General features: G+C 53.4%; 1 protein-coding gene across 2 annotated transcripts; it reads left to right on the top strand.

Moving 5' to 3' along the window:
- Positions 1-9: 9 nt before the first annotated feature.
- PLPPR5 (phospholipid phosphatase related 5) lies at positions 10-25,984 on the top strand. 2 transcript variants are annotated; one of them, XR_009756240.1, is made up of 7 exons: positions 10-840; positions 17,506-17,638; positions 17,763-18,034; positions 19,105-19,281; positions 19,927-20,058; positions 21,029-25,485; positions 25,873-25,984. XR_009756240.1 is itself a non-coding variant. In XM_061567620.1 (6 exons), exons 1-6 carry the CDS (start codon positions 637-639, stop codon positions 21,071-21,073), a joined length of 963 nt encoding a protein of 320 aa, XP_061423604.1. In that variant the 5' UTR covers positions 10-636; the 3' UTR covers positions 21,074-25,586. The 2 variants fall into 2 exon arrangements, 1 of the variants encoding a protein (XP_061423604.1); XM_061567620.1 differs by lacking the exon at positions 25,873-25,984 and having other exon boundaries at positions 21,029-25,586.
- Positions 25,985-27,189: the final 1,205 nt, after the last annotated feature.

Here is a 27,189-nt window from a genome sequence, read left to right on the forward strand (position 1 = left end):
GCAGCTGAACTCCACGCGTCAGCAGCAGGAGCCTCCTCCTCCTCCCCCGGTTATGTTTTATTCGAGAATAGATCACGGATCCATGCAGAGAGCGCGCCGGGCAGCTCGCGAGCCGAGACGGGGCCAACCAGAGGCTTCGAGACGAGGAGACAAAGAGCCGGGAGAGAGAGCAGGAGACGAGGAAGGGGACAATCTAGAAAACATTCATTGACGCGTTCGTCGGCGAGATCGGTGAGAGGCGCCCACAGATCATCAGGGAGGAGGGGAGGCTGAGCAGAGGGGGCCATGGAAGGTTCATACGGAGAGGCGACACGACGCGGGGCGGGGAGTGCATCGCTGCGATAAGGAGGACGAGAGGACAAAGCGAACTGGCAGCGCACACGGCATCACCATCACTACTCCCCCACCACCACCATCACCCCCGTCACCAGATTCACCATCACCACCATCACTACCCTCATACCCGGCGCGTCGGCGTGCGCGCTTGAGGCTGCTGTTTCAGCCGGGCAGGCTGCAGCTGCTGCTGCTGTATTCGGCAGGGGGGCTGTAGGAGTAGGGCGGGCTAGAGCAGGCGTGGTGGGTGTATGAGCCTGCAGTCTCGGCTGGCGGAGTGAGCCAAGCGAGCGGCGAGGCAGCATGCTGTACGTGCAGCTGGTGCTGGGCGCCGGCACGGTGCTGCTCGCCTACCACCTCGAGTGCTCCGACACGTTCCCCGTGACGCAGCGCGGCTTCTTCTGCTGGGAGCGCGCCCTGGCGGCCCCGGACCCGGGTCCCGAGGCTCGGGGGGCCGCGCCCCCCGCCATCCTCTACCCCATCCTCGCCGCGCTGCCCTGCGCCACGGTGAGCCGGGGGGCGGGGGGGGCTGTGACGGCCTTCATCGGTGGCGCTCGCCAACAACACTCGCCCCCAGGGCGATACGGAGGATGAGTGTCGCCTTCGTGGGTATTGGGGAGCGGGAGTGCAGTGGTTAGCGCACTCGGCTACGAACCCGGCAGCCAATATTCAGTGACCAATATCTGAACCGATTCTGGGCCTCCCCTATGTCGACTGAGCATTAACAATGACTACCTGGTACGATGTGTAAATATCGGAATTGGGAAGACAAAGGCGGTCTTGCGTGGTGCAGGTCACCCCCTCGTGTGCCGTATCGGCCTCAATAGATGCTCGCTAACAGCACTTGCCCCGACTGTCTGTTAAAGAATATAGGGGGGTATATCGTGTGCACGGGGAGGGCAGTGTACACTGTGTGTGTGTGGACACGTGTGTGTGTACACGCGTGTGTGTGTGTAGACACGCGTGTGTGTGCGTAGACACGCGTGTGTGTGTGTAGACACGCGTGTGTGTGGACACGTGTGTGTAGTGTATCAGGCATTTAAACATTCACTCTCGTTTGTACCCGTCATATTTGTGTTCTCCTATTAACATAAATTCCCCATTAGCGTGTCACGTCATTTGGGTACAAACCCACGCGGGCCCCATCTGACGGGCGCAGGAACGAAACTCGGCCATGAATGGTGACGTGGCGTTGCGGGCCCGGCGTGTAAACACCGCGCACGTGCCCACAGGTACCGTGCGGTCAGCAGCGAGGCAGGGCGCGTGAGGCACACGTGCAGATGAGAAGGTGGCAACAGCAGCAGAGGAGTGTTGTGGACACGATTTGGGAAAGTTGCGCGCGTGTGGGGACGACGGGGAGGGCCGGGAGCGGTCTCCACGGGTCCAGCGAGCAACGCGACGCGAGGGCCTCGGGCCGTGGCCGTGGAGACCGCAGGGCGGGTCGTGGAGGGCGCTGCTCTGCAGCAGCTGCAGGAGGCGAGGCGGGGGGGAGAAAGCGGTGGCGGTGCCATGGTGGCATCGCGGCTTTGGCCAAGACCACATCCCGAGCACAAATCCTGTTACGAGGGCAAATGACGCGGTTTGTGACCTGTATGTACGTTGGACTTCTTTCGCACAGTACATAGCCAACCGCGCTTATCGACGGTGCACGCGGCGTGCCCCCCACCCCGAGCGGCGGGGTTCTCGCAACCCTGGGCCTCGCACCCCGAGCGGCGCGCTCAATCATCAGGCGCAAGCGTCGAGGTTCATGTGTCGATGTTCACGCGTCGATGTTAACGTGCGTTGTCTAACAAACCTAAGACTACCAATTTGCACGGCACACTTGTTTTATTTTCTAGTCCGTAACTTTTCTCTTTAAATGAAAAACGATGTCTCAACATGTTTTGGCTTCAATCAAATTTGGATACCGTTCGGTGCACAATGCTCGCTCGGTGTGCAGAATATCTCTGCGCTGTCAGCCTCGTGTCACACGGAGCAGGTGGGGCGGTTTGATGATCGGTGCAATGTGTTCACGCGTAGGAAATTGTGAAAGGGGACGGATTCACATCTTGCACCAATGATTTCAGCCCGGTATTAAAGCCAGCCAGGCTCGGATTGCCAACTGCCCGGGATTGGGCCAGACAGTCCGGCAATTGGCATCTGTTCTAGGGCGGCAGGAATTGATTTTTACTGAGTTCTGGTGCCGTTATTGTGCTGAATTTTACGATAGGATACGGCACAGTGTGGATAGACCTAGGATGACTGAGAAATATCCGGATTTGGTCTGTGGTGGAAAGGGTGGCGAATCTTATTTTCTGCTTGTAAGAAAAGTACAACAATCTAAATATTATGTGAAAATATAAAAATGCGAACTGAAAATTCAACAATGCACTTTTTTTCTCACGTGACATACTGCAGCAGAGTCAAAATTAGTCAACACAACACGAGACGATTTCGACGATTTATATCGGTTAAGAGCCCTTTGAAACCTGGAGTTTTTATTTATTTAAAGTAAGGCCTGGGAGAGAATGCAGACATCATAACAGCACACAGGTTTACCCACGACCAGATCCGACAGCAGCTGCACGAGGTCTGTCCTCAGTGTCCCCCAATCTGCTCCCAGCTCTTCTCTTCCCCTTGGTCGCCGGACTCATGCAGACCACTGCAATGGGTGTCTCGGTCATCCGCCCTCCCCTATCCTGCACACACTCACCTGTGTATTCATGTTGAACTTCTTTAGCACCGTACGTAGCCAACCGTGCTCATTGGCCCACACCGCACAGCCGTTTTTGCCCAATCGCATCTACAGCTCTCACCTGCCACGGTCTCTTTGTGAGCAGCTTAGTCGGGCCAGGTTCTCTGATCCATTCGGCGGCACAGACAGCGGTGCGGCTTGGACATACCCTCGCCTTTCTGATCTTCTCGTTTAAAGTGGTTTGCAAAGTCCATCACATTCCTGATCTCCCAAACTCAGAGTGCAACATCGTCGAAGAAAACGGGTTCCAGTGCAACAAATTTAAACTCCGAGTGGAACGTCCAAACATCAAACCTCACGGGGGGCTCCGCTCTGGAAAGGGCGCTGTATGAATCCGACATAGAAGAGAGTCGGATTGGTTGGAACGGCTCAGGATGATTGCGTCGGATTCGCTGGGACTGGGGGCACGAGATGGCTCCAGAACGACTCCGTACAAGTGGAGGTGGCGACTTGGCGAGTTTAAAGCGATTTCCAAAACGCCCATTCAGCAGAGCGGTGGGGGGGGGGGACCGCTCGGGTTGAGGCCATGCTTCCCTTGCAGAAGCTTTTAATCCCCGGCTCTATCCATGTTCAATGTGACAGACACGGCCTGTCAGAACAACTTCACCACCGCTCAGCGCTTAAGTGTTAGATACAGAAAATGGCCATGCATAGTAAATGAAAGATATTTTGGGAAATATTGAAACATGTTGAAGAGTCGTCTGCTGCACGTTATTCTTATAAACTCGCCTCTTGCCCGTCCAAATCTGACACTTGCAAGCGAAAATCAGACCGCGACGAGATATTCATTGCATCAATTCGTGGGCAATTTGTAAGGGCGCGGTGACACAGACCTGTTTCATGTAAAGGTGATAATCCCTTGTTCATCACGACGTCCTTTTTACTTCGATGTCTCAACAGCGTGACGGAGATCACGTGACGTGAGGGTTCTGCCTTTGTAGTGAGGCGTGTGAGTTGACGCCGAGGAGGGGGGAGGAGGCGCCTCGCCCCCCCCAACGTGGAGTGACGTCACCCGCTAATTGTTATGAATGGGGTGGGGGGGTGTTCATTTGGAGGACGTCACCTTATAATGATTAAATCTTGACTTAAAGTTTTCGTGACTGCAAGAATTAATATTCTTTGGGTGTTTGGGTAAAGTCACGTAGATGGTTTAAAAGAAATGACGTCACGAGCGTTGCACACAGACATTCTTGGCTCATTCTAGTCGGTAATAATAATGGGGGGGGGTCCATTTGGAGGACGTCACCTGCTCATGATTATTAATGAGGGGGGCTGGTCGATGTGGAGTGACGTCATAGTAGGTATAAAATAAGTAAAGGGGCCGTCCATAAATGACGTCACGCACCTAGGGGGAGAGGGGGCCAGACATTTGTGACGATGTGTGACGAGGGGGGGGGGGGGGTTGAGAAATGTGACGTCACATCAAAATGCGCAACTCTAAATAAATATAGACAACACGTTCCACTTTATTAAATATAATTTTTAATAAAAAAATGATCCTACAACATCAGAGTGCAGCGCCACATTAAATACGCGCTACAATGACAATAGTTTAAAGCGATTTGAAGCATGTTTTATATATATTTTTAGGGGGGGGGGCAGAGCTTTGTGACCTCATATTTGAGGGGGGGGGGGTCTGACTTTTTGTGACGCCATGTGACGACGGGGGGGGGGGGGGTCAAAAACCGTCCAAAATCGCGTGACGTCATTTATGGACAGCCCCAAAGTTGTGAAGCTGCTCTAGCAGTGGTGCACAATCGCAAATACCAACGCAGCGTGTTCGTCGATGACGACATTCCCAAAAATGCAGAAGGACATTCGCAGCAGAGAAGTCTCACGGCCCAAAGCCGCAACTCTGATCCACGTTATTACTGCATCGCATATTACAGACACACTCCACTTCAGGGCAGTGTTATTGACCAATGTGGCTTTGTATGGATATCACAGCTCAGAGTTTAAGGTATTGACGTGACTGTTCCGGTTTACTGCGTAGCGATGTTCGGGCATCGCGCCACGAGGTGGCGACGATCCGCGTTTGGAAATTGGAGCGAGCAGTGGACCACACTGTGTCGTCACCTTGTGAGATGACGTCGCAGAACGGCTGACGTCAATTCGATAGCTCCCATATCCGCACGAGGTGGCGTCCATTCACAGGCCCTGAAATTATTGAAATAAAAGAGGCAAAGTGCTGGACCGCCGTGTGTGCGACTGTGGAGGTCGAGCCGGAGACCCTCAACGCTCTGAGCCAGTGGCCGACTGGAGTTGAGCCCATAATCTCAGCAGCACCGGTTCCACCCTCTGGTGTTGAGTTCATTAAAGGATGTCCTCGGGAGAGATGTAATTCAATTGCGTTTAATACATTATGCAATGTACTTCAAAGACTTTTGCCAAACTTAGTAATTTTACTTTTGGGACACTTTAAAGAAAATATTGAATATAATCACTTTCAATCAACTCACTCGTCGACTGAACACAGAACTGGGAAATCCCAGCGTGTGGTCGTGAAGTCTGCAAGACTTTCTTACTCAAGCCGATGGCTCGGGGGAGGCCTGACATCACACGTCCACGAGCCAGAAGAGGAATTACCCACGGAGGTGGCAAAGCTTCAGCGGCACAAATCCAAACATTCCCGCCGCAATTGATGTACCGCTGCGAAGTCTTCGTGCGTCGCTCTGCCCGCGATTCAAGAGCCAGAGCGGGGATGAGCAATGCTCAGAACATCGGGGCAGAGACCAGAACATCGGGGCAGAGACCCAATTCTCATTTACGACGAGCCACGTTCCGAGTCGAGTGCGAGATGGATGCGACATTTTTTTTAAATCACCATCATCAAGCAACTATTGATTAATACACTGCTGGATGAAGGCATCTCCGCGTTGCATCTATGTTGTATGTATGTTGTATGTATGTTGTATGTATGTTGCATGTATGTTGTATGTATGTATGTATGTTGAACTTTTTTCGCACCTGTAGGTAGCCATCCGCGCTAATCGGAGCTGTGGGGGAAGGACATCAAACTAATCAGCACTTACCTCAACGGTCTCTTAGAGGCTACAGGGTGCTCTTTGTATGTCTGTGTGTGTACGGTATACTATACACGTGTGTGTGTGTACGGTATACTATACACGTGTGTGTGTGTACGGTATACTATACATGTGTGTGTGTGTACGGTATACTATACACGTGTGTGTGTGTACGGTATACTATACATGTGTGTGTGTGTACGGTATACTATACACGTGTGTGTGTGTACGGTATACTATACATGTGTGTGTGTGTGTACGGTATAATATACACGTGCGTGTGTGTGTGTGTACGGTATACTATACACGCGTGTCTGTGTGTGTACGGTATACTATACACGTGTGTGTGTGTGTGCTCGTGTAAAGTACACAGGGGAGCAGTGGTTAGTGTGCTGTGCTATAAATCTGGCGACCCGAGATCAATTCCCGCTAATGGCCAACACCACGGCTGATTATCTGATCCGGTCCTGGGCCTCCACTAGGTCGACTCGGCCTTAATTGAATACATATTACGGAATGTAAAAACATCAGGACTGGGGAGACAAAGGCGGCCGCGCGTGATATTGGCCACCACTACCACGCGGCCACCCATCTCCTCGAGTGCTACGCCAGCCTCCGTAGGTGCTCGCTAACAGCGCTTGCCCCAAGAGAGTGTTCAAGGCGAATGTGGGGGCGGGGGGTGCTTTGTCTTTTGTGTGGGTGCGTTTGCGTAATTGTCCACGAAGCGGCGAGTGGGGAGGCCGTGCGGCACGCGCGAATCGCGCCTCTGATGCGAGGAGTTTGCGAGGCAGGCAAGGGGAGCGCCTGTGATGACGGAGTCCTTCCCAGAGCAGAGTGAGCGTGCCGGCTTCAGCACCGCGGGAGGGAAACATCGTGGGCGTGATGATACAATGTCGTTCTCAACAAGATATGGGGCGATAAAAAACCCCCTCCAGATTAAAATAGATTTAGCCATATTCTCTGTCCCTTGTGAGCTCCGCAGCGTCACGTAAACTTCGAGTTCTAATTCCCCCCCCTCTTATTTTAGCCGGCCTCCACGAGCAACGCTGCAAAGGGGAATTGCGTTTCACAGTTATTTGTGGAGCGTAGGGGAAGGGTATAAAGGGACCGACTCATACGGGCAGTCCGAGCCGAGGCGTGCAGTCGTGAAATCGGATCTCTCATCGCCCCCCACACGCAAGTCTTGGAGTCCATGTTCTCAGCATAATGACGGAGCTGCCGAGTGTAGGAGAAGTCTGCGAACTCCTCTCAATATCCCGAGTGAAATAATGACCTCTTAGCACGTTGTGCTATACGCCGTGAGTGTGTGCGTGGGTAATTGAGCATGTCCCAAATGTGAATCGTGATTTAGTGATTTCATAAAAAAAAATCACATAGCGATACATTTAACATCGGTGTGCTATTTGTTGGCATAAAGTTCAAATGATTGCAATGAGCATCAAAGGGTTAACACCGCCACTCCAGTGAATCTCTGCGTCGTTACTACGAGAAGTGGAGGCCCTCGTATCTTTAAGACATTGCGGGGGTTTTCACAGCCAGAATTGTGATTCATAACACACTTTGAGGTTAGGCCACGTAATTATCTGCCCCAAATTTGTCATGCCACCTTCAACCATCCGACAGAGTCAAGCAAATTCACTTTGCGTGCGGGCGAGTGTTTAATGCTTCCATTGTTATTATTGTTGTTTCAGCTCACCGGTAAGCAGAAGAACAATTTTCACGGCAAAATGTTGCTACTAATTGCTAGATACCTTCTCACACAATCAAGCAATTAGAAAATCTAATTGCTCAATTTGACTAAAAATTGATCTTCAACTTTCTGGTGAGCTGACACACCAACTTAGTGGTGAGCTACAACAACAACTTACTGGTGAACTACAACAACAACTTACTAGTGAACTACAACAACTTACTGGTGAGCTACAACAACTTACTGGTGAGCTGACACAACAACTGGCACGTGGGATGCTTGTTCATGTGGCATTTGTTTTGGCTATATCCAGAAGTGGAGGTTTTCATGGCATAAATGTGGCCAGACCATTACTTGGCCTAATCCAAAAGTCAATCATTAATCTTGGTAACGGCGCTCGTTAGAACTCCCGCTGCTTCCCGTAGAAATCCAGTCGGTCAAAGCATCATCTCACTTTCCTCTCGGTCACACTAAAATAAAACCTCGATGATTTCACATTAACCTTTAATTCTGTGCAGCTCATGGCGGATGATGAATTAAACCCACTGTGAACGCTCGTTGCATCTAAATCATGGCAGATGTGAAACCGTGCTCATAATGCCACAGTCGTGGTGCTATTTTCTGGCGGAATTTCTACCGTCCACATTCACCAGCAGCACATTACGTTTCTGTTCACGTAGCGACTGCTTTCATACTGCGCGTAATGTGCTCAGAAATAGATTCCCATAGCAACCCCAGGGCCACACTGACTCTCTCAATATAGAATGCTGCATTTGAGTTAAAGGGGAATTAATTGTTCGTGCTGCTATATCAGTGTAATTAGTTTAAATTAAATGGTTTTAACGCCTTGTGCTTTGACGCTTTATAAAAAATATAATCGTTGTTGTAGGGTTGGTGTTACGTAACGGTGCGGATGTGGCGCTGGGAGAGACGCACGCAGCGCCGGCGTTGCGTCGGAGGTGGTGGGCGACGGGGAAGAAGCCCCCCCTCTCTCAGAATCATGCAGAGCGACAACTCCTCCTGTGGGCAGCGACGTGGGGGCCACTCCGTACTGGGCGGCAGCAGAGAGCAGCGTGGCCCAGCGAAGAGAGTTCCCATCGGAGCGCCCGACCCACTGCGCCGCGCCGTTCAGAGACACGCTCATTGACAAGCGAAATTGAACAAAGAACCAACAGAGATGAAAAGGGCACAAAAAAACATGGAAATATTCACGTTTGGAAGTTCATTGAGAGTCAGAAGGAGGGACGCGCAGGCTCACGGCATCTGTTAGGAAAAGGATGCGGGCTTGTACAGATGGCCGATGGTCGAGTGTAACGGTGGAATGGCAGCCAAGTGATGGAACGGGTGAGAGGACATCCACCGTGGGAGATGGAGCGATTAAATTAGGTCGTGCGTAGATACTGGGTGGATTTTTACTTCGCAGAAACGTGAGAGGTGGTGGTCACTTAGGGAGGTCTTCATCCAGCAGTGGATTGATCATGGCTGATGCTGGTGATGGGGGCACTTGGGCAGTTTCTATAATACGTGTTCATCCACACAATTCACTCGTCTTATCCACGCACAGGGAAGTGCAAATAAGAGAAATGGGGAGGTGTGGATACTCGGAACGTCCACCGATGGAATAGGGTAAGAGAAGGCGGACAGGATCTTGTAGTAATTTTGAGAAATTAACATTTACAGCAATCCCTGCATTCGTATTGCTGAACAGTTTCCATGCAAAGTAATCCAGCACCGTCGGAGTAATTCAACATCGCCTCTCCATTGGTTGCCCCCGCGGGGGAGGGCGAGAGGTGGGGGGTGGGGGCCGGATCAGCCACTGAACGGCACGGAGGAGCAGAGTCCCTCCCAGCAAACAGCGAGGCTCTCTCTTCTCCGATAATTCCGCAAATACCGCGACCTCAGCTCACCTGAGACTCAGCACACCTGAGACTCAGCACACCTGAGACTCAGCCCCAGCACACCTGAGACTCAGCACACCTGAGACTCAGCCCCAGCACACCTGAGACTCAGCACACCTGAGACTCAGCTCACCTGAGACTCAGCTCACCTGAGACTCAGCACACCTGAGACTCAGCTCACCTGAGACTCAGCTCACCTGAGACTCAGCACACCTGAGACTCAGCCCCAGCACACCTGAGACTCAGCACACCTGAGACTCAGCCCCAGCACACCTGAGACTCAGCACACCTGAGACTCAGCACCAGCACACCTGAGACTCAGCACACCTGAGACTCAGCACCAGCACACCTGAGACTCAGCACACCTGAGACTCAGCTCACCTGAGACTCAGCTCACCTGAGACTCAGCTCACCTGAGACTCAGCACACCTGAGACTCAGCTCACCTGAGACTCAGCACACCTGAGACTCAGTCCCAGCACACCTGAGACTCAGCTCACCTGAGACTCAGCTCACCTGAGACTGATTCAGGGGACTGCTGGGGTATGGGTGGTCGTGCACGCGTTGTGTTGTTTCACAATGTTGCTCCTGGTCGTCTGCAACTGACCAGAGGGGTTCCCCTGAAACCCTTGAGAGGTTTCCCCGATCAAAATGGTGCAGCGATCTGGCTTCCACACACAAGCAAGTTATAATGTTAACATTAGGAAATATCCACAGTTTACAAATGATGATTTGTGTTAATTTCAAGCAAAATAACCTAAAAACAAATAGTCTAGATATGTTTCTAAACCTTTTAAATCACAACTAGAGTTATGTAAACGTAGATTTGGTATGTTTAATTGATGTTGAAAGTGTATGTAATACAGCCTGCCTCAATCTATCAGCACCAGCAATTTTTCGATTTAAAGCTTTCGTGACTGCAGGGATTCATAGTCTTGGTTCTTTTGGTAAAGTCACGTAGAAGGGAAGTAATAAAATAAAATAAACATATTTTATTATGTTTTTTTTATTATGTTTTATTATAATTATTTTATTACTTCCCTTCTAAGCACCAGCAATGTGAGAGAGCATAGAGCTCCCGTGACATCAGCACGCCGCAGGCCAATCTGTGCGGTGCTGCTGAGGTTCCCAATCCTCCTCGCGGGCCCCCGGCGCTGCTCCGCGCGGCTTTGTTCTGCCAGGAGAAGTGTGAAGTGTGAAGTGTAAAGAGTGAAGTGTGAAGAGTGAAGTGTGAAGTGTGAAGAGTGAAGTGTGAAGAGTGAAGTGTGAAGTGTGAAGAGTGAAGTGTGAAGAGTGAAGAGTGAAGTGTGAAGAGTGAAGTGTGAAGTGTGAAGAGTGAAGTGTGAAGTGTGGCGGCTCCTCCATCAACCGCTGTGGCCCAGCGACCCGCTCGCTGCTGCTGCGCCTCTCACATGCGGGGGGCGTTAAAGATGACGACAACAGCCACCCACACCACACGCGGAGCGCACACGGAGCACACACGAACTACACACGAACCACGCACGAACCACACACGAACCACACACGGAGCACACACGAACTACACACGAACCACACACGGAGCACACACGAACCACACACGAACCACGCACGAACCACGCACGAACCACACACGGAACACACACGAACTACACACGAACCACACACGGAGCACACACGAACCACACACGAACCACGCACGAACCACACACGAACCACACACGAACTACACACCAACTACACACAGACCACACACGAACCACACACGAACCACGCACGAACCACACACGAACCACACACGAACCACACACGGAGCACACACGAACCACACACGGAGCACACACGAACCACACACGGAGCACACACGAACCACAGACGAACCACACACGAACCACACACGAACCACACACGGAACACACACGAACCACACACGGAGCACACACGGACCACACACGGAACACACACGAACCACACACGAACCACACACGAACCACACACGAACCACACACGAACCACACACGAACCACACACGAACCACACACGAACCACACGGAACACACACGAACCACGCACGAACCACACACGAACCACACACGAACCACACACGGAACACACACGAACCACACACGAACCACACACGAACCACACACGAACCACACACGGAGCACACACGAACCACACACGAACCACACACGAACCACACACGGAACACACACGAACCACACACGAACCACACACGGAACACACACGAACCACGCACGAACCACACACGAACCACACACGGACCACACACGGAACACACACGAACCACACACGAACCACACACGAACCACACACGAACCACACACGAACCACACACGGAACACGCACGAACCACACACGAACCACACACGAACCACACACGAACCACACACGGAACTCGCACGAACCACGCACGAACCACACACGGACCACACACGGAACACACACGAACCACACACGAACCACACACGAACCACACACGAACCACACACGGAACACACACGAACCACACACGAACCACACACGGAGCACACACGAACCACACACGGAACACACACGAACCACACACGAACCACACACGAACCACACACGGAACACACACGAACCACACACGAACCACACACGAACCACACACGAACCACACACGGAACACACACGAACCACGCACGAACCACACACGGAACACACACGAACCACACACGGAACACACACGAACCACACACGAACCACACACGAACCACACACGGAGCACACACGAACTACACACGAACCACACACGGAGCACACACGGAACCCACACGAACTACACACGAACCACACACGGAGCACACACGAACCACACACGAACCACGCACGAACCACACACGAACCACACACGAACTACACACCAACTACACACAGACCACACACGAACCACACACGAACCACGCACGAACCACACACGAACCACACACGAACCACACACGGAGCACACACGAACCACACACGGAGCACACACGAACCACACACGGAGCACACACGAACCACACACGAACCACACACGAACCACACACGAACCACACACGGAACACACACGAACCACACACGGAGCACACACGGACCACACACGGAACACACACGAACCACACACGAACCACACACGAACCACACACGAACCACACACGAACCACACACGGAACACACACGAACCACACACGAACCACACACGAACCACACACGAACCACACACGGAACACACACGAACCACACACGAACCACACACGAACCACACACGAACCACACACGAACCACACACGGAACACACACGAACCACGCACGAACCACACACGAACCACACACGGACCACACACGGAACACACACGAACCACACACGAACCACGCACGAACCACACACGAACCACACACGAACCACACACGAACCACACACGGAACACGCACGAACCACGCACGAACCACACACGGACCACACACGGAACACACACGAACCACACACGAACCACACACGAACCACACACGAACCACACACGGAACACACACGAACCACACACGAACCACACACGGAGCACACACGGAGCACACACGGAACACACACGAACCACACACGAACCACACACGGACCACACACGGAACACACACGAACCACACACGGAACACACACGAACCACACACGAACCACACACGGAGCACACACGGAGCACACACGGAACACGCACGAACCACGCACGAACCACACACGGACCACACACGGAACACACACGAACCACACACGGAACACACACGAACCACACACGAACCACACACGGAGCACACACGGAACACACACGAACCACACACGAACCACACACGAACCACACACGGAACACACACGAACCACACACGAACCACACACGAACCACACACGAACCACATACGGAACACACACGAACCACGCACGAACCACACACGGAACACACACGAACCACACACGGAACACACACGAACCACACACGAACCACGCACGAACCACACACGGACCACACACGGAACACACACGAACCACACACGAACCACACACGAACCACACACGAACCACACACGAACCACACACGGAACACACACGAACCACACACGAACCACACACGAACCACACACGAACCACACACGGAACACACACGAACCACACACGGAACACACACGAACCACACACGAACCACACACGGAACACACACGAACCACACACGAACCACACACGAACCACACACGAACCACACACGGACCACACACGGAACACACACGAACCACACACGAACCACACACGAACCACACACGAACCACACACGAACCACACACGGAACACACACGAACCACACACGAACCACACACGAACCACACACGAACCACACACGGAACACACACGAACCACGCACGAACCACACACGAACCACACACGGAACACACACGAACCACACACGAACCACACACGAACCACACACGGAACACACACGAACCACGCACGAACCACACACGAACCACACACGAACCACACACGGAACACACACGAACCACACACGAACCACACACGAACCACACACGGAGCACACACGAACCACACACGAACCACACACGAACCACACACGAACCACACACGAACCACACACGGAACACACACGAACCACGCACGAACCACACACGAACCACACACGGACCACACACGGAACACACACGAACCACACACGAACCACACACGAACCACACACGAACCACACACGAACCACACACGGAACACGCACGAACCACACACGAACCACACACGAACCACACACGAACCACACACGGAACACGCACGAACCACGCACGAACCACACACGGACCACACACGGAACACACACGAACCACACACGAACCACACACGAACCACACACGGAACACACACGAACCACACACGAACCACACACGGAGCACACACGGAACACACACGAACCACACACGAACCACACACGAACCACACACGGAACACACACGAACCACACACGAACCACACACGAACCACACACGAACCACATACGGAACACACACGAACCACGCACGAACCACACACGGAACACACACGAACCACACACGGAACACACACGAACCACACACGAACCACACACGAACCACACACGGAGCACACACGAACTACACACGAACCACACACGGAGCACACACGGAACCCACACGAACTACACACGAACCACACACGGAGCACACACGAACCACACACGAACCACGCACGAACCACACACGAACCACACACGAACTACACACCAACTACACACAGACCACACACGAACCACACACGAACCACGCACGAACCACACACGAACCACACACGAACCACACACGGAGCACACACGAACCACACACGGAGCACACACGAACCACACACGGAGCACACACGAACCACACACGAACCACACACGAACCACACACGGAACACACACGAACCACACACGGAGCACACACGGACCACACACGGAACACACACGAACCACACACGAACCACACACGAACCACACACGAACCACACACGAACCACACACGGAACACACACGAACCACACACGAACCACACACGAACCACACACGAACCACACACGGAACACACACGAACCACACACGAACCACACACGAACCACACACGAACCACACACGGAACACACACGAACCACGCACGAACCACACACGAACCACACACGGACCACACACGGAACACACACGAACCACACACGAACCACGCACGAACCACACACGAACCACACACGAACCACACACGAACCACACACGGAACACGCACGAACCACGCACGAACCACACACGGACCACACACGGAACACACACGAACCACACACGAACCACACACGAACCACACACGAACCACACACGGAACACACACGAACCACACACGAACCACACACGAACCACACACGGAGCACACACGGAGCACACACGGAACACACACGAACCACACACGAACCACACACGGACCACACACGGAACACACACGAACCACACACGGAACACACACGAACCACACACGAACCACACACGGAGCACACACGGAGCACACACGGAACACGCACGAACCACGCACGAACCACACACGGACCACACACGGAACACACACGAACCACACACGGAACACACACGAACCACACACGAACCACACACGGAGCACACACGGAACACACACGAACCACACACGAACCACACACGAACCACACACGGAACACACACGAACCACACACGAACCACACACGAACCACACACGAACCACACACGAACCACATACGGAACACACACGAACCACGCACGAACCACACACGGAACACACACGAACCACACACGGAACACACACGAACCACACACGAACCACGCACGAACCACACACGGACCACACACGGAACACACACGAACCACACACGAACCACACACGAACCACACACGAACCACACACGAACCACACACGGAACACACACGAACCACACACGAACCACACACGAACCACACACGAACCACACACGGACCACACACGGAACACACACGAACCACACACGAACCACACACGAACCACACACGAACCACACACGGAACACACACGAACCACACACGAACCACACACGAACCACACACGAACCACACACGGAACACACACGAACCACACACGAACCACGCACGAACCACACACGAACCACACACGGAACACACACGAACCACACACGAACCACGCACGAACCACACACGGACCACACACGGAACACACACGAACCACACACAGACCACACACGGAGCACACATGGACTACACACAAACTACACACGGAACACACACCAACTACACACAGACCACACACAAACCACACACGGGGCACATACGTACTACACACGAACCAGCACATTGTGGTAAACAACCCCACCACCATTCTACTTTGCCCGCTCTCCGCTGGACCGGACAGAATTGGTCGCGCTACTACCAAAGCCAATATCACGTGGCCCACAAACTTGAACCTGGCCGTATAATTGACACGGAACTTACCCTCGATGGCAACCCACAGCCACCCTACATTCAAGTCCACCTTGAGTCACTGTAATTTACGGTGCAATTCATACCCTGAATAGCACACTCGCTGCACCACCAAGCATCGTTACCACTCGCTCGTACAATTACAAAGGCTTGGAGGTTCTTGAAATTGAGAATATTATGAACTTTGCAAGCATGCACATTACAGCTCTGGCAGTGTTGTGAACCGTGCCTATTCGGTACATCCCACTATAGGTCAAGCACGGAAGCGTCGTATAAGGAAGTCCATTAATCTGTTGCCTAACAACCTTCCAATTGAGCTTCGATTGAGCAACTCATCAGTTTCTCCAATCTAATTACACAAATAACAAATGGCTCGTCAAAAACACAATGTGTCGCTGTGTTAATGGCCCGTTGTGTGATATCATATATTTTACGTTATGCTGCATTTAATGATTTGCCCTCCCGGCACTTTTCAGACTCGTAAATAATTCCTCCAACGTGCAAGATTCGACAGATGTCCCACGAGCGTTAAACATCTCCGGTGGTGCTTTCGGATCGGAGCGCAAATTGTTTGGCCGGACGTCCGACGTTTCGCTCCGCGTTCTCTGAGCCTTTTCGTGTCGAACAACCACGGACACCTGCGTGGCGGTAGTGGTCGTGTCGGAAAATATTTGGATCGCTCGTGAAATATGAAAGTTCATCCTGCGTCGTCGCGTGCCCGACGGGCGGTCACCGCCAGCGCTGTGCGTGTTCCAGAGACGCGCTCCGTCTGCGTGAGTCCCTCTCAGATTCTCGTCGTGGAGCTCGCCCAGTACGTGCTGGAGACCTCGGCCAAGCACGTCGTGTACGAGCCTCCGCCCGAGGCGCCGGGGGACCACTGCCACGTGAACGCGCTGCTGCGCCGCATCGGCAAGCTCGCCGGTGAGAGGGCCGCTCGCCACGTTCCGCCCGTCCGCTCGCGACCGCTCGGCGCTCGCCACGCGGTGTGAATTCGCTCGCCACGCGGTGTGAATTCGCCCCTTGTCGACCGCTGTCGCCCTCGCAGGACTCTTTCTCTACGGCTTGCTCGCCACGGACATTTTTGCCAACGTCGGGCAGGTGGTTAGCGGAGGGCTGACGCCCCACTTCCTGAGCGTGTGCAAGCCCAACTACACGGCGCTGCCCTGCCACGCCGCCTCGGTGGGGGTCGGCGGCGGCGGCGTCTTCATCACGGACCCGGCGGCGTGCACCGGCAGCCCCGAGCTGGTGGCGCGCGCGCGCCTCTCCTTCCCCTGCAAGGAGGCGGCCTTCAGCCTCTACTCGGCCGTCTACACCGTGGTGCGTTCCACTGTCGCCCCTCCAGCAGTTTGCAGTTCAATAACAACGCCACATCTCCACGTGAAACCGCGTTTAGTTGACCTTACACCCCACTCACCATTACCCCCGATTGATGGCAAAACTTGACAGATTTTGTCTCGCCACAGGATACGTGTGTACATTATAATAACAGTGTCGACGGCGTCCACTCATTATGATGACATAATCCACATTTACTCTCCAATCTAAGAAGACAACCACTCTTCTCATTTCCATTTAGAAACATTCTGACAATTCCGCGTGTGGCTTGTGATAATCCCAGTGCGATGAACCTCTGCCAGTGAGACTGCGCGAACGTGGTTTGTAATATGCTCACCACGTGTGAGTGGGTACAGTTTTATCATTTTCGTTGAAATTACAACTCATCACACCAACGTGAATAGTATTACAAGATGCTGCACGACCACATGGTTTTATTATGCCAATGCTGACATTTGGTATGGTTTAGAATATTCCAAAGTGGCTACAATTGTCACTGACTAGATGTTGTAGTGATGGATGTGGTCATGAACTGGAAAGTTGAGCTGATCGCTTCACATATCTCATAAGATTAGGCCAGCACTGCCTTAGGTGCTGTATTAGCTACCAGTTACAATGCTCAATATAATCCGGACCGATGGAAATTTAGCACTTGGAGGCCTAACCTTGACATATTCCTCATTCAGCTTAAATTTAACGAACCTGGGCAGTATTCTGCTATAAAGTTCAACACAATTCCACCATACCTTGGTACAAATAAATGTCTGCCACTTGAACACAGACGCCAATTCCAAGACTGTTTGGATCAAGCCCACTTGTAGGCCGCAGCCGAGCCACCTCGTGCCACACAGGCTACCGGAGGTGCCCCGTTTGAGGTGCGGCGTCAAATCCGGACCGACGGCAACCCGAACCTCAGTCCCCTGCGAGGCGGATACGCAAGATCGTACCGCACAGAATTAGTGTCCATTTGAATCGACGCGTCATTCTGCCCCCGCTGCGTTTGTCACCAACATCTGGGTGCGTGCGTTGCATGTGCGTGCCCGCTCCCTCAGCTGTACGTGACCAGCACGAGCAAGCGCTGGGGGATCCGGCTCGTGAAGCCGACCTGCTGCCTGGGCCTCATGGGCCTGGGCCTCATCGTGGGCCTAGTGCGGATCGGCGAGCACCGCAACCACTGGGCCGACGTCATCACCGGCTACACCATCGGCGCCGGCATCGCCACCTTCCTGGTGACTCCTGCCCCTCACGTCAGCAACGACTTGGGTTTGATTCCCAACTCGGGCACTTTTCTGTGTGGAGTTTGAATTCTCTCCCCCTGTTCTGCATCGGTTTCCACCGGTTCTCTGATTTCCTACCATAGCCAAACAAAACGTTCAATGCAACTGATGTTGAGCAAACATCCCAATGCTGAAACAATTACCTGTCAATTACTCATTTGGGATTACACACAGCAGCAACGCTGTCCCCCGAGTGCAAATACTTGGCAGGACCATCCTGCAAAACAACCTTCAGGCTCGGTGAGGCCCTCGAGAGTACACAAGCAGAGTAATAAGCGACAATAATTCCGATATCTACCCCTCCAATTGGAATTTACCCTGCGTGCTCACCCTGCACCATGCTTATCCACCTCTTATCCACCTCTTCCATCCGCCCTTGCTCACCTCGATATCCCCTTGTCCACCCCAAACGTCCTCCTTTCTCCCTTCCTTCTGAACTGTCCCTAAAATTTCTAAAGCCTACACGGTGTTCATCATTTGTTGCACTCGAGGGCATTGATCTGATCATGTATGTACGTCGAACTTCTTTCGCACCGTACGTAGCCAACCGTGCTAATCGGAGGTGCGGGGGATGGGTGTGCGCTCCTGCTTGTGCAGTGCTGCTGTGTGGTGGGGAACTTCAAGCGGAAGCGCTACACCAAGCCGTGGAAGAGCAAGCCGGCTGGCTTCCACGGCGCCAAGGTGTCCAGCCGGGGGAGCCACCACGTGCACATCACAAACTCGTTCCAGGTGCGCTTCTCCGTCGCCACGTCACGCGGAACGATGTCAATCGTGTCGCACGCAGTCATTTATAATTTTTAATGGAACCGGAGCAACTTGTAGATAGTGCAAAGTAAAGTAATAAATAGCCAGGCAACGAGTCTGTTTCTGGTGAACGATGGGATTTTGTTGAATTTTACTGAAAAGAGCAGTTCAGAATTTCCCAGTTTCATCGCACAGTACACAAGCCACCGTACCCATGCTCATTCTGACGAATGTTATGTGATGGTAAAACATTCTTAGCCCAACTTGGAGCGTGTATGGTGAAACCTTTACTTTTGTAGATAGCGAGAAATAAAACTAGCAAATTGGTTGCTACTTCTGTGGCGACTGTTCCCATGAACTTCGCTCGTTGATTGCTCCTCCCACGATGAGGACTCTTTAATCCACCACAGTGCAGGTTGCAACAACACTCACCCATCAACTCACTCACCCACCAACTCACTCACCCACCAACTCACTCACCCACCAACTCACTCACCCACCAACTCACTCACCCATCAACTCACTCACCCACCAACTTACTCACCCACCAACTTACTCACCCACCAACTCACTCACCCACCAACTCACTCACCCACCAACTCACTCACCCACCAACTCACTCACCCACCAACTCACTCACCCACCAACTCAATCACCCACCAACTCACCCACACACCCGCTCACCCACACACACGCTCACCCACACACCTACTCACCACACTCCAGGTCACGACACTGCTTCTTTCAGCTTCTTCACTTCGCAATGCCCTCCCCCCATCATCTCCTCTCTTTCCCCCACCAGCTCTGATTATAATCTCGCGTATTTCAAAAACTTGCGCCGCTTGCTCGTGCTGTTCGTTTCTGGCCGCGCTCCGCCTCTCTGTGAAAACAGACGTTGTGTGGCTGCTCGAGGTCTGCCCATGTGTCTGTGGTTGCGCGGCCTTCTCGTTGACAGAACCACCCGGCAGGCGGCTTCCTGTCAGAAGTGCTGGAGCCGTGACCAGGGTCCTGGCGGCAGCTCTCAAACTCTCACCATCGCACCTCCCTCCTTCATCCAGTTGTTTATTTACACATTTGCTTCGAGGATACACAGGCATCATTGTTACCTAGTCAACACCAAAATAGAACAGACTGTGTGTGAGGGCAAGATGTTGGGAGGTGTGAGGACTGGGAGTTGAGAGCTGGGGTGCAGCAGCATGAGATTATGCCGATGCACACAATGGGGATTTGGCTTCAATGCTCGGTGATCATCTCTTGCTGCACAGACGGCCGTGCCACCACCCCCCCACCCCTGCCCCTCCGGCAGGATTATGGCCGAGCACAGGAAGAGGCACTGAAGACAACAGCAGCACTTAGCCACGAGCCGAACCCCGGCACGTCTGCCTCCACGCAATCCCACCACGAGACGCCGCACCACCGGGGCTGCGTGTCAAGGGGAGAGACCACAATTGGAGTTGTTGGAGAGCCCTGGCATTGTGAACGGACACCGCTGGCGATGATCTGCAGGGGCTCTGCATGCGTTTCTACATTTCTCACCTTCACCGCATGGCGCAAGACAACAAAGAGGGGAATTTGACAAATGTCGGGCCCAGATTGTGCCATGTGCACTGAATTGGCGTGGCATTCAAAACACATCCCAGGCTCGCGCTTTTCAAACGAGTCTGTTTACTTGCACATGTGCGCGTGTAATTGCGCTGCAGTGATGGTGCCATTGCGAAACAATGCCCGTGTGCCAATTGACGCCACTCAAGTAAATGGGCAGTGAGCAGTGCTCTGAGAGCAGCAGTGGGATACACGACTCGTTGGAAGTGGGCTGCTCCTTCACCGTGAGTCGCATCGGGTTTGGTGTGGAGGCTCTCAGCAATCCGGTCCGTCACGGCGCTCCACCACCCCACGCTCTCACGGCACGTGATGCGTTCACCCCGCGTGATGCCCGCCGACTTCACGTCTGTGCTGGGGTTCACCAACGTCGAGTGTGCAGGACGATTAGCCACGACGGCGGCGTCAGGCGAGAAACCCCACATAGTCTTCTTCACTCTTCACACATTTTACGGCGATGTTTATTCCTGCAGAGACGTTATGGGTTTCACTAACCCCGCGTGCAATGTCTGATCCGTTGTTGGTAAACGACGTTTGGTTCGCAGACAATACTCGCGACACTCGCGACTCGGCGTGACTTCAGATAGGACGCAGTCGGTGCCATCCCTGTGCGACCGTGTAAATGAATGATTCGATGGCTTCCCCGACATCTCCATGTGTTCACTGACACGGAAAGTCTCGACTGTAAGGGGAAACAAAGCACAGGGTATTGACAACGCAAGAATGTGCGGTGGCTCGGCGGGAGAGCACGGAGCCAGCACGGAGCCAGCAGGGAGCCAGCAGGGAGCCAGCACGGAGCCAGCAGCACCGCGGAGACGTTAGTTCGATTCCAGGCGGTGTTAGTCCGTGATCTGTGCGGAGCGAGTCCGCGCCATGCCTGAACTGGGATGTGACCGCTCTGCGCAACGCGAAGTGGCGTCTGGCACGGGAGCGCGCCCTGCCCACGGCCCACCAGGATGGCGGTGGTTTGTGGTGCACGTGAGCTCGAGGGTTGCTCCAAGAGTCTGGAGAAATAAAAGCGCAGTTGGCGAAACTCTCGCGCGTTTGGGGTTCCTCCCGTCCGCGTTTGCGAGAGAAAGTCTCGACTTTGAGGTCGGCACCAAGGCAGCATGAACATCTCCACGTGACCCAGCTCGTGCCGAACTCGACGTTTTGAGGCAGGGTTCATTTCACAGATGCTGCTAATTCCCGGTCCCTCTGGGTTTGACCCGAGACTGATCGGGAATTGGCACCACCGGCGTTCGGGTGACAGGAATCTGTACCCAGATCTGGTACCGGTGTTGTGTGTTGAACTGTGTCACAGTGAACTCGGGTGGTGATAGACCAAGGTTGGCTGAGGAATACGCCCCAGTTTGGTCTAAAGTGGACAGTTGGCAACCCTCTAACTTCTATGCTTTCAAGCTCTGTGGTCCAGCAACCAATTTAACTTGCCCATTCACGTGTCACTGTGCTTACAGTGTGGCCACATTCGTCAACATTTGGTCATTCTTGTTGGAGCAGAAGCTGCCACACACACGCGTCTTGTATACAAGTGCACGCGCACACTTTATATAAGCTTGGCTGTCACGCGAGGCGTGGCCTGGGCATTTATATTCTTTGAACTTCTTCTCTTGGAGCTGACATTTCCTGCTATAAGTTTTTCTGATTATTTCAGTATTCCTTTGTATTTAATTTATTGTATTTAATTTTTCGTGTTTAATTTATTTCAGGAGCTGGCAGCCGTCAGAGTTGACCGCTCGGCCATCTGCCTGTGAACTGCGGGAGCGACGAGGTGGTGCAGCATTAGCGACGTCTCCACGTTGACGGCATCACCTGCCCCGGTCGAGGTCACGATACACTGGGGCCATAATCCCCGGCACCCACCACGCTCCCTCTCGTGGGTGGCTTGTTGGGAAATTCCAATCGGATCTTGGAGGCCGCATGACGTTCTGTGCCCAGTGGACCGATTATTGCTCCATCAATCACCTTTCAGCCCACTCTCTTGTCATAGGCTGGATACGGCTCCGGCATCGCTGCTCACAGTATACGCGCTGTCACGGACAACCACCGTTGACAATTACCCCCAAAATACCCCCAATATATAATTGTCTATCTACTGACGTGGCACAGCCTGCACTGGCACTGAGACGTCTGCAGCTTCAGGAATGCTTGTGGGCACTGGGTCGATGGAGATCCACAGCAGAGCAAGCGGCTCATTGACTCTCTACCCGGTGCGGCAACCAATCCTCTCCTCGACAAGTTAACCTGTTACCCTCACAAATGACTTGATCCTTCGCATTCCAGCCTACGGTACGCGCGTGTGTATGTTGAAGCGTACGTAGCCAACCCCTTATCCTCCACGCCCTCTGATTGCCCTCCACCCCACACTCACCCTGCTCCCGCGACCCTGACCCCCACTCGGAGCCCCGAGTTCACCCTTCACCGCCCCCTCTGAGCCCCTACCCTGAGCGTGCCAGGGTGCCGAGGCCCGGGACGCCGCTCTACATCCAATTCCATTCTTGTCGCTGCTGCTACCGCTTACGCAGGGAGCACAGAATGAGTAGGAACAGAGTCACTGCTGCTGCTTACGCAGGGAGTACAGAAGGAGTAGGAACAGCGTCGCCGTAATTAGTTTAGAGTCTTTGCGAGATCTGGATGAGTTTTTATTCTTTAGAATTTTGAGTCGTACTTGAATGGTCAAAGTACACCAATGCATGTATGTGATGTGTACATCACTGAGAGAAACTGAATGCAGCTCGCAGCGCGGCTGTCGCCCTGGGAGGCTGCGATCCACTGCGGCAATTTGAGGGCAAAACAATTCGCGCAGAATTTCCCGTGGTCAACAAAAACAACGCGTTCTGAACAAACCCGTGTGGGTAGTGTTGGTGTGATGGCATGGTGGTGTGAAGGGCCACACTGGGCCATTATGGGCCTCTGGTCATTGAAGAAGATTCACATCAACCACGAATGGTTTGACGGCCTGTACAATGTAATCCCTGCATTGCTAAGCACACGCGCGTACACACGCGCGTACAGACGGCAGTTATTGACTTTGAAGAGAACTCTGTCACTCCGTTCTGTTGCCTGCCAAATTGCCGCAGTCGCTCACGGGTAATGTGTTGCCGGCAACGGCTGCCCGTGAATGTGCCCGAGGGGATGACGGCCGCGTGGGCGACGTGCCCAGGGGGGTGCGTGCGATGTTGGGCGGTCAGACTCCCCGTGTCGCCCCCCCCCCCCAGCAATGACCCAGGCCCCTGCCCGCTCCGGGAGTTGTGGTGAGAGGTCGCCACTGAGTTGAAGCGTCTCTCTTCCTATTGCTGCTGATATGCGGCCTCGCTCCAATTGGTTCACGTTTTTCTCTCGCGATTCGCATCAACGGTGAATAATCTGTTCTCTGTAACGCGCGGCGGATATTCGACGATGTTTCTGCTGTCGCAGACACCGTCATTGAAGGAACAGAATCGTTAAATCCATCGGTGTGGCGCGATTCCGCCGAGGCCACGCCGTGGGTGCCCGTGGGGCTCGTGGGGGCCGCGGCCGCCCCCGCTGGGACGAGCCGGCGGTTTGGACCCGAAGTGTTTTTTTTTTATGAACAAGGTTTTGTAAATTACATACACGAGTGTATTCGCGAATGTCTTTTAATGGCAATCAATAGCAATGTGGTGTGTTGGGGGGGGGGTCTTTGTGATTGAACCCGTGAGTGGAGGTGCCCCCACAAAAGCAATACAGCGCGGCCGCGTGCCCCCCTCTCGAGGTTCGCGGCCGCGCCACGGAGCTGACCTCCCCCGGCTTCTTACAATCAACAGGAAGAGGGACACGTCACAGGATTGACTTGTAAGGTGGACTTTATACTCAATGTGGACGCAAATACACGATAGTTTTCATTGTCACTTATTGTCATGTGTTTACTATATTGTTTTGAAAATAAAAATACGAAATGCCAAGTGTCGATTTTTTCACGAACGCGAGCTCCTCGTGTCGCTGCGTCGGGGATGACCACGAAGCCCTCTGGCTGTGAGTCACAGCGGCCGTGTTGAGGCTGCGCCTTGCTTGTGTGTGCAGCTTGCCAGAGAACACGAATATGTCAATGCACGAACAACCAAAACAAGCTTTTCAATGTACCTTTCCTCAATTACACTTGCCGACAACGCCATGTAATGTTATCACTGCGTTTAATTTCAATTGGACTCGAGGCATTAAATTGAACAAATCCTCTTGCAGAGACCCGTGGCATTCAAGAGAACCCGCTGCTTCGGGGACATTCGCTGAACTCCGTCTGGTGTCACGAACCGCCTCGTTCCGGGGGTCGCGCGAACGTTCGACCACCACACACTTGACGCGACTTCAATCCCAACTCCAATCAGCCCTGGCAGGGATTAGGAGTTGAGCGATCAGGTGAGGTGAGGTGGCATCGAACCTGCCGACAATGAGGGCGGCCTATGGCACTCGAACGGCGAACAGCTGCAACACCGCTGAGCCATCTATATCCGTGAGTTGAAATGCACATTCACGCAGAGTGGAGTGTGCACACGACACCGAGGCGCGGTGTTTATTGCAGCGCAGGATGCTCGGACTGCCACTTGCACGTTCTGCTGCCTCCTCCTCCTCCACAACCTGGAACGCCGCAGCTGCTGGCGACTCCCTGGCCCTGTCCCAGTGCAGGCTGGAGACCAAACTCCTCAATAAGCTCGCCCGCTGGGTCTGTCGGGGTCGCGAGATGATGCTGTGTTCCAGCGCTGAACTTGGATCCACGTGCAGTGTGGCTGTGTGCGGTGTGATTGTGTGTGTAGTGTGGCTGTGTGTGGTGTGGTTGTGTGTGTGTGGTTGTGTGTGTGGTGTGGTTGTGTGTGTGTGGCTGTGTGCGGTGTGGCCGTGTGTGTGGGGTGGTTGTGTGTGTGGTGTGGTTGTGTGTGTGTGGCTGTGTGCGGTGTGGTTGTGTGTGGTTGTGGGTGTGTGGTGTGGTTGTGTGTGGGGTGGTTGTGTGTGGTGTGGTTGTGTGTGGTGTGGTTGTGTGTGTGGTGTGGTTGTGTGTAGTGTGTGTGGTTGTGTGTGTGTGGCTGTGTGCGGTGTGGTTGTGTGTGGTTGTGGGTGTGTGGTGTGGTTGTGTGTGGGGTGGTTGTGTGTGGTGTGGTTGTGTGTGGTGTGCTTGTGTGTGTGGTGTGGTTGTGTGTAGTGTGTGTGGTTGTGTGTGTGTGGTTGTGTGCGGTGTGGTTGTGTGTGTGTGGTTGTGTGCGGTGTGGTTGTGTGTGTGTGGTTGTGTGCGGTGTGGTTGTGTGTGTGGTTGTGTGCAGTGTGGTTGTGGGTGTGTGGTGTGGTTGTGTGTGGTGTGGTTGTGTGCGGTGTGGTTGTGTGTGCGGTGTGGCTGTGTGCGGTGTGGTTGTGTGTGGTGTGGCTGTGTGTGCGGTGTGGTTGTGTGTGGTGTGGCTGTGTGTGCGGTGTGGTTGTGTATGGAGTGGTTGTGTAACGCGGCAGCTGCGTTTGTTACGCAGCCGATGCTCTCAGAAGCACGTGGTTGTTCCACGAGCCAAGCGTTTGATT

The sequence above is a fragment of the Lethenteron reissneri genome, chromosome 39 (genome assembly GCF_015708825.2).
Source record: "Lethenteron reissneri isolate LAM-NWPU_2019-01 chromosome 39, ASM1570882v1, whole genome shotgun sequence".
NCBI classification, from domain to species: Eukaryota; Metazoa; Chordata; class Hyperoartia; order Petromyzontiformes; family Petromyzontidae; genus Lethenteron; species Lethenteron reissneri.

Bases quoted from the DNA above. Each gene is read 5' to 3' on its own strand.
- PLPPR5 (XM_061567620.1), top strand. From the start codon at position 637: ATGCTGTACGTGCAGCTGGTGCTGGGCGCCGGCACGGTGCTGCTCGCC. The intron at 17,639-17,762 runs GTGAGAGGGCCG...TCGCCCTCGCAG, and splicing joins CCGCATCGGCAAGCTCGCCG to GACTCTTTCTCTACGGCTTG. The intron at 19,282-19,926 runs GTGACTCCTGCC...CTGCTTGTGCAG, and splicing joins CCGGCATCGCCACCTTCCTG to TGCTGCTGTGTGGTGGGGAA.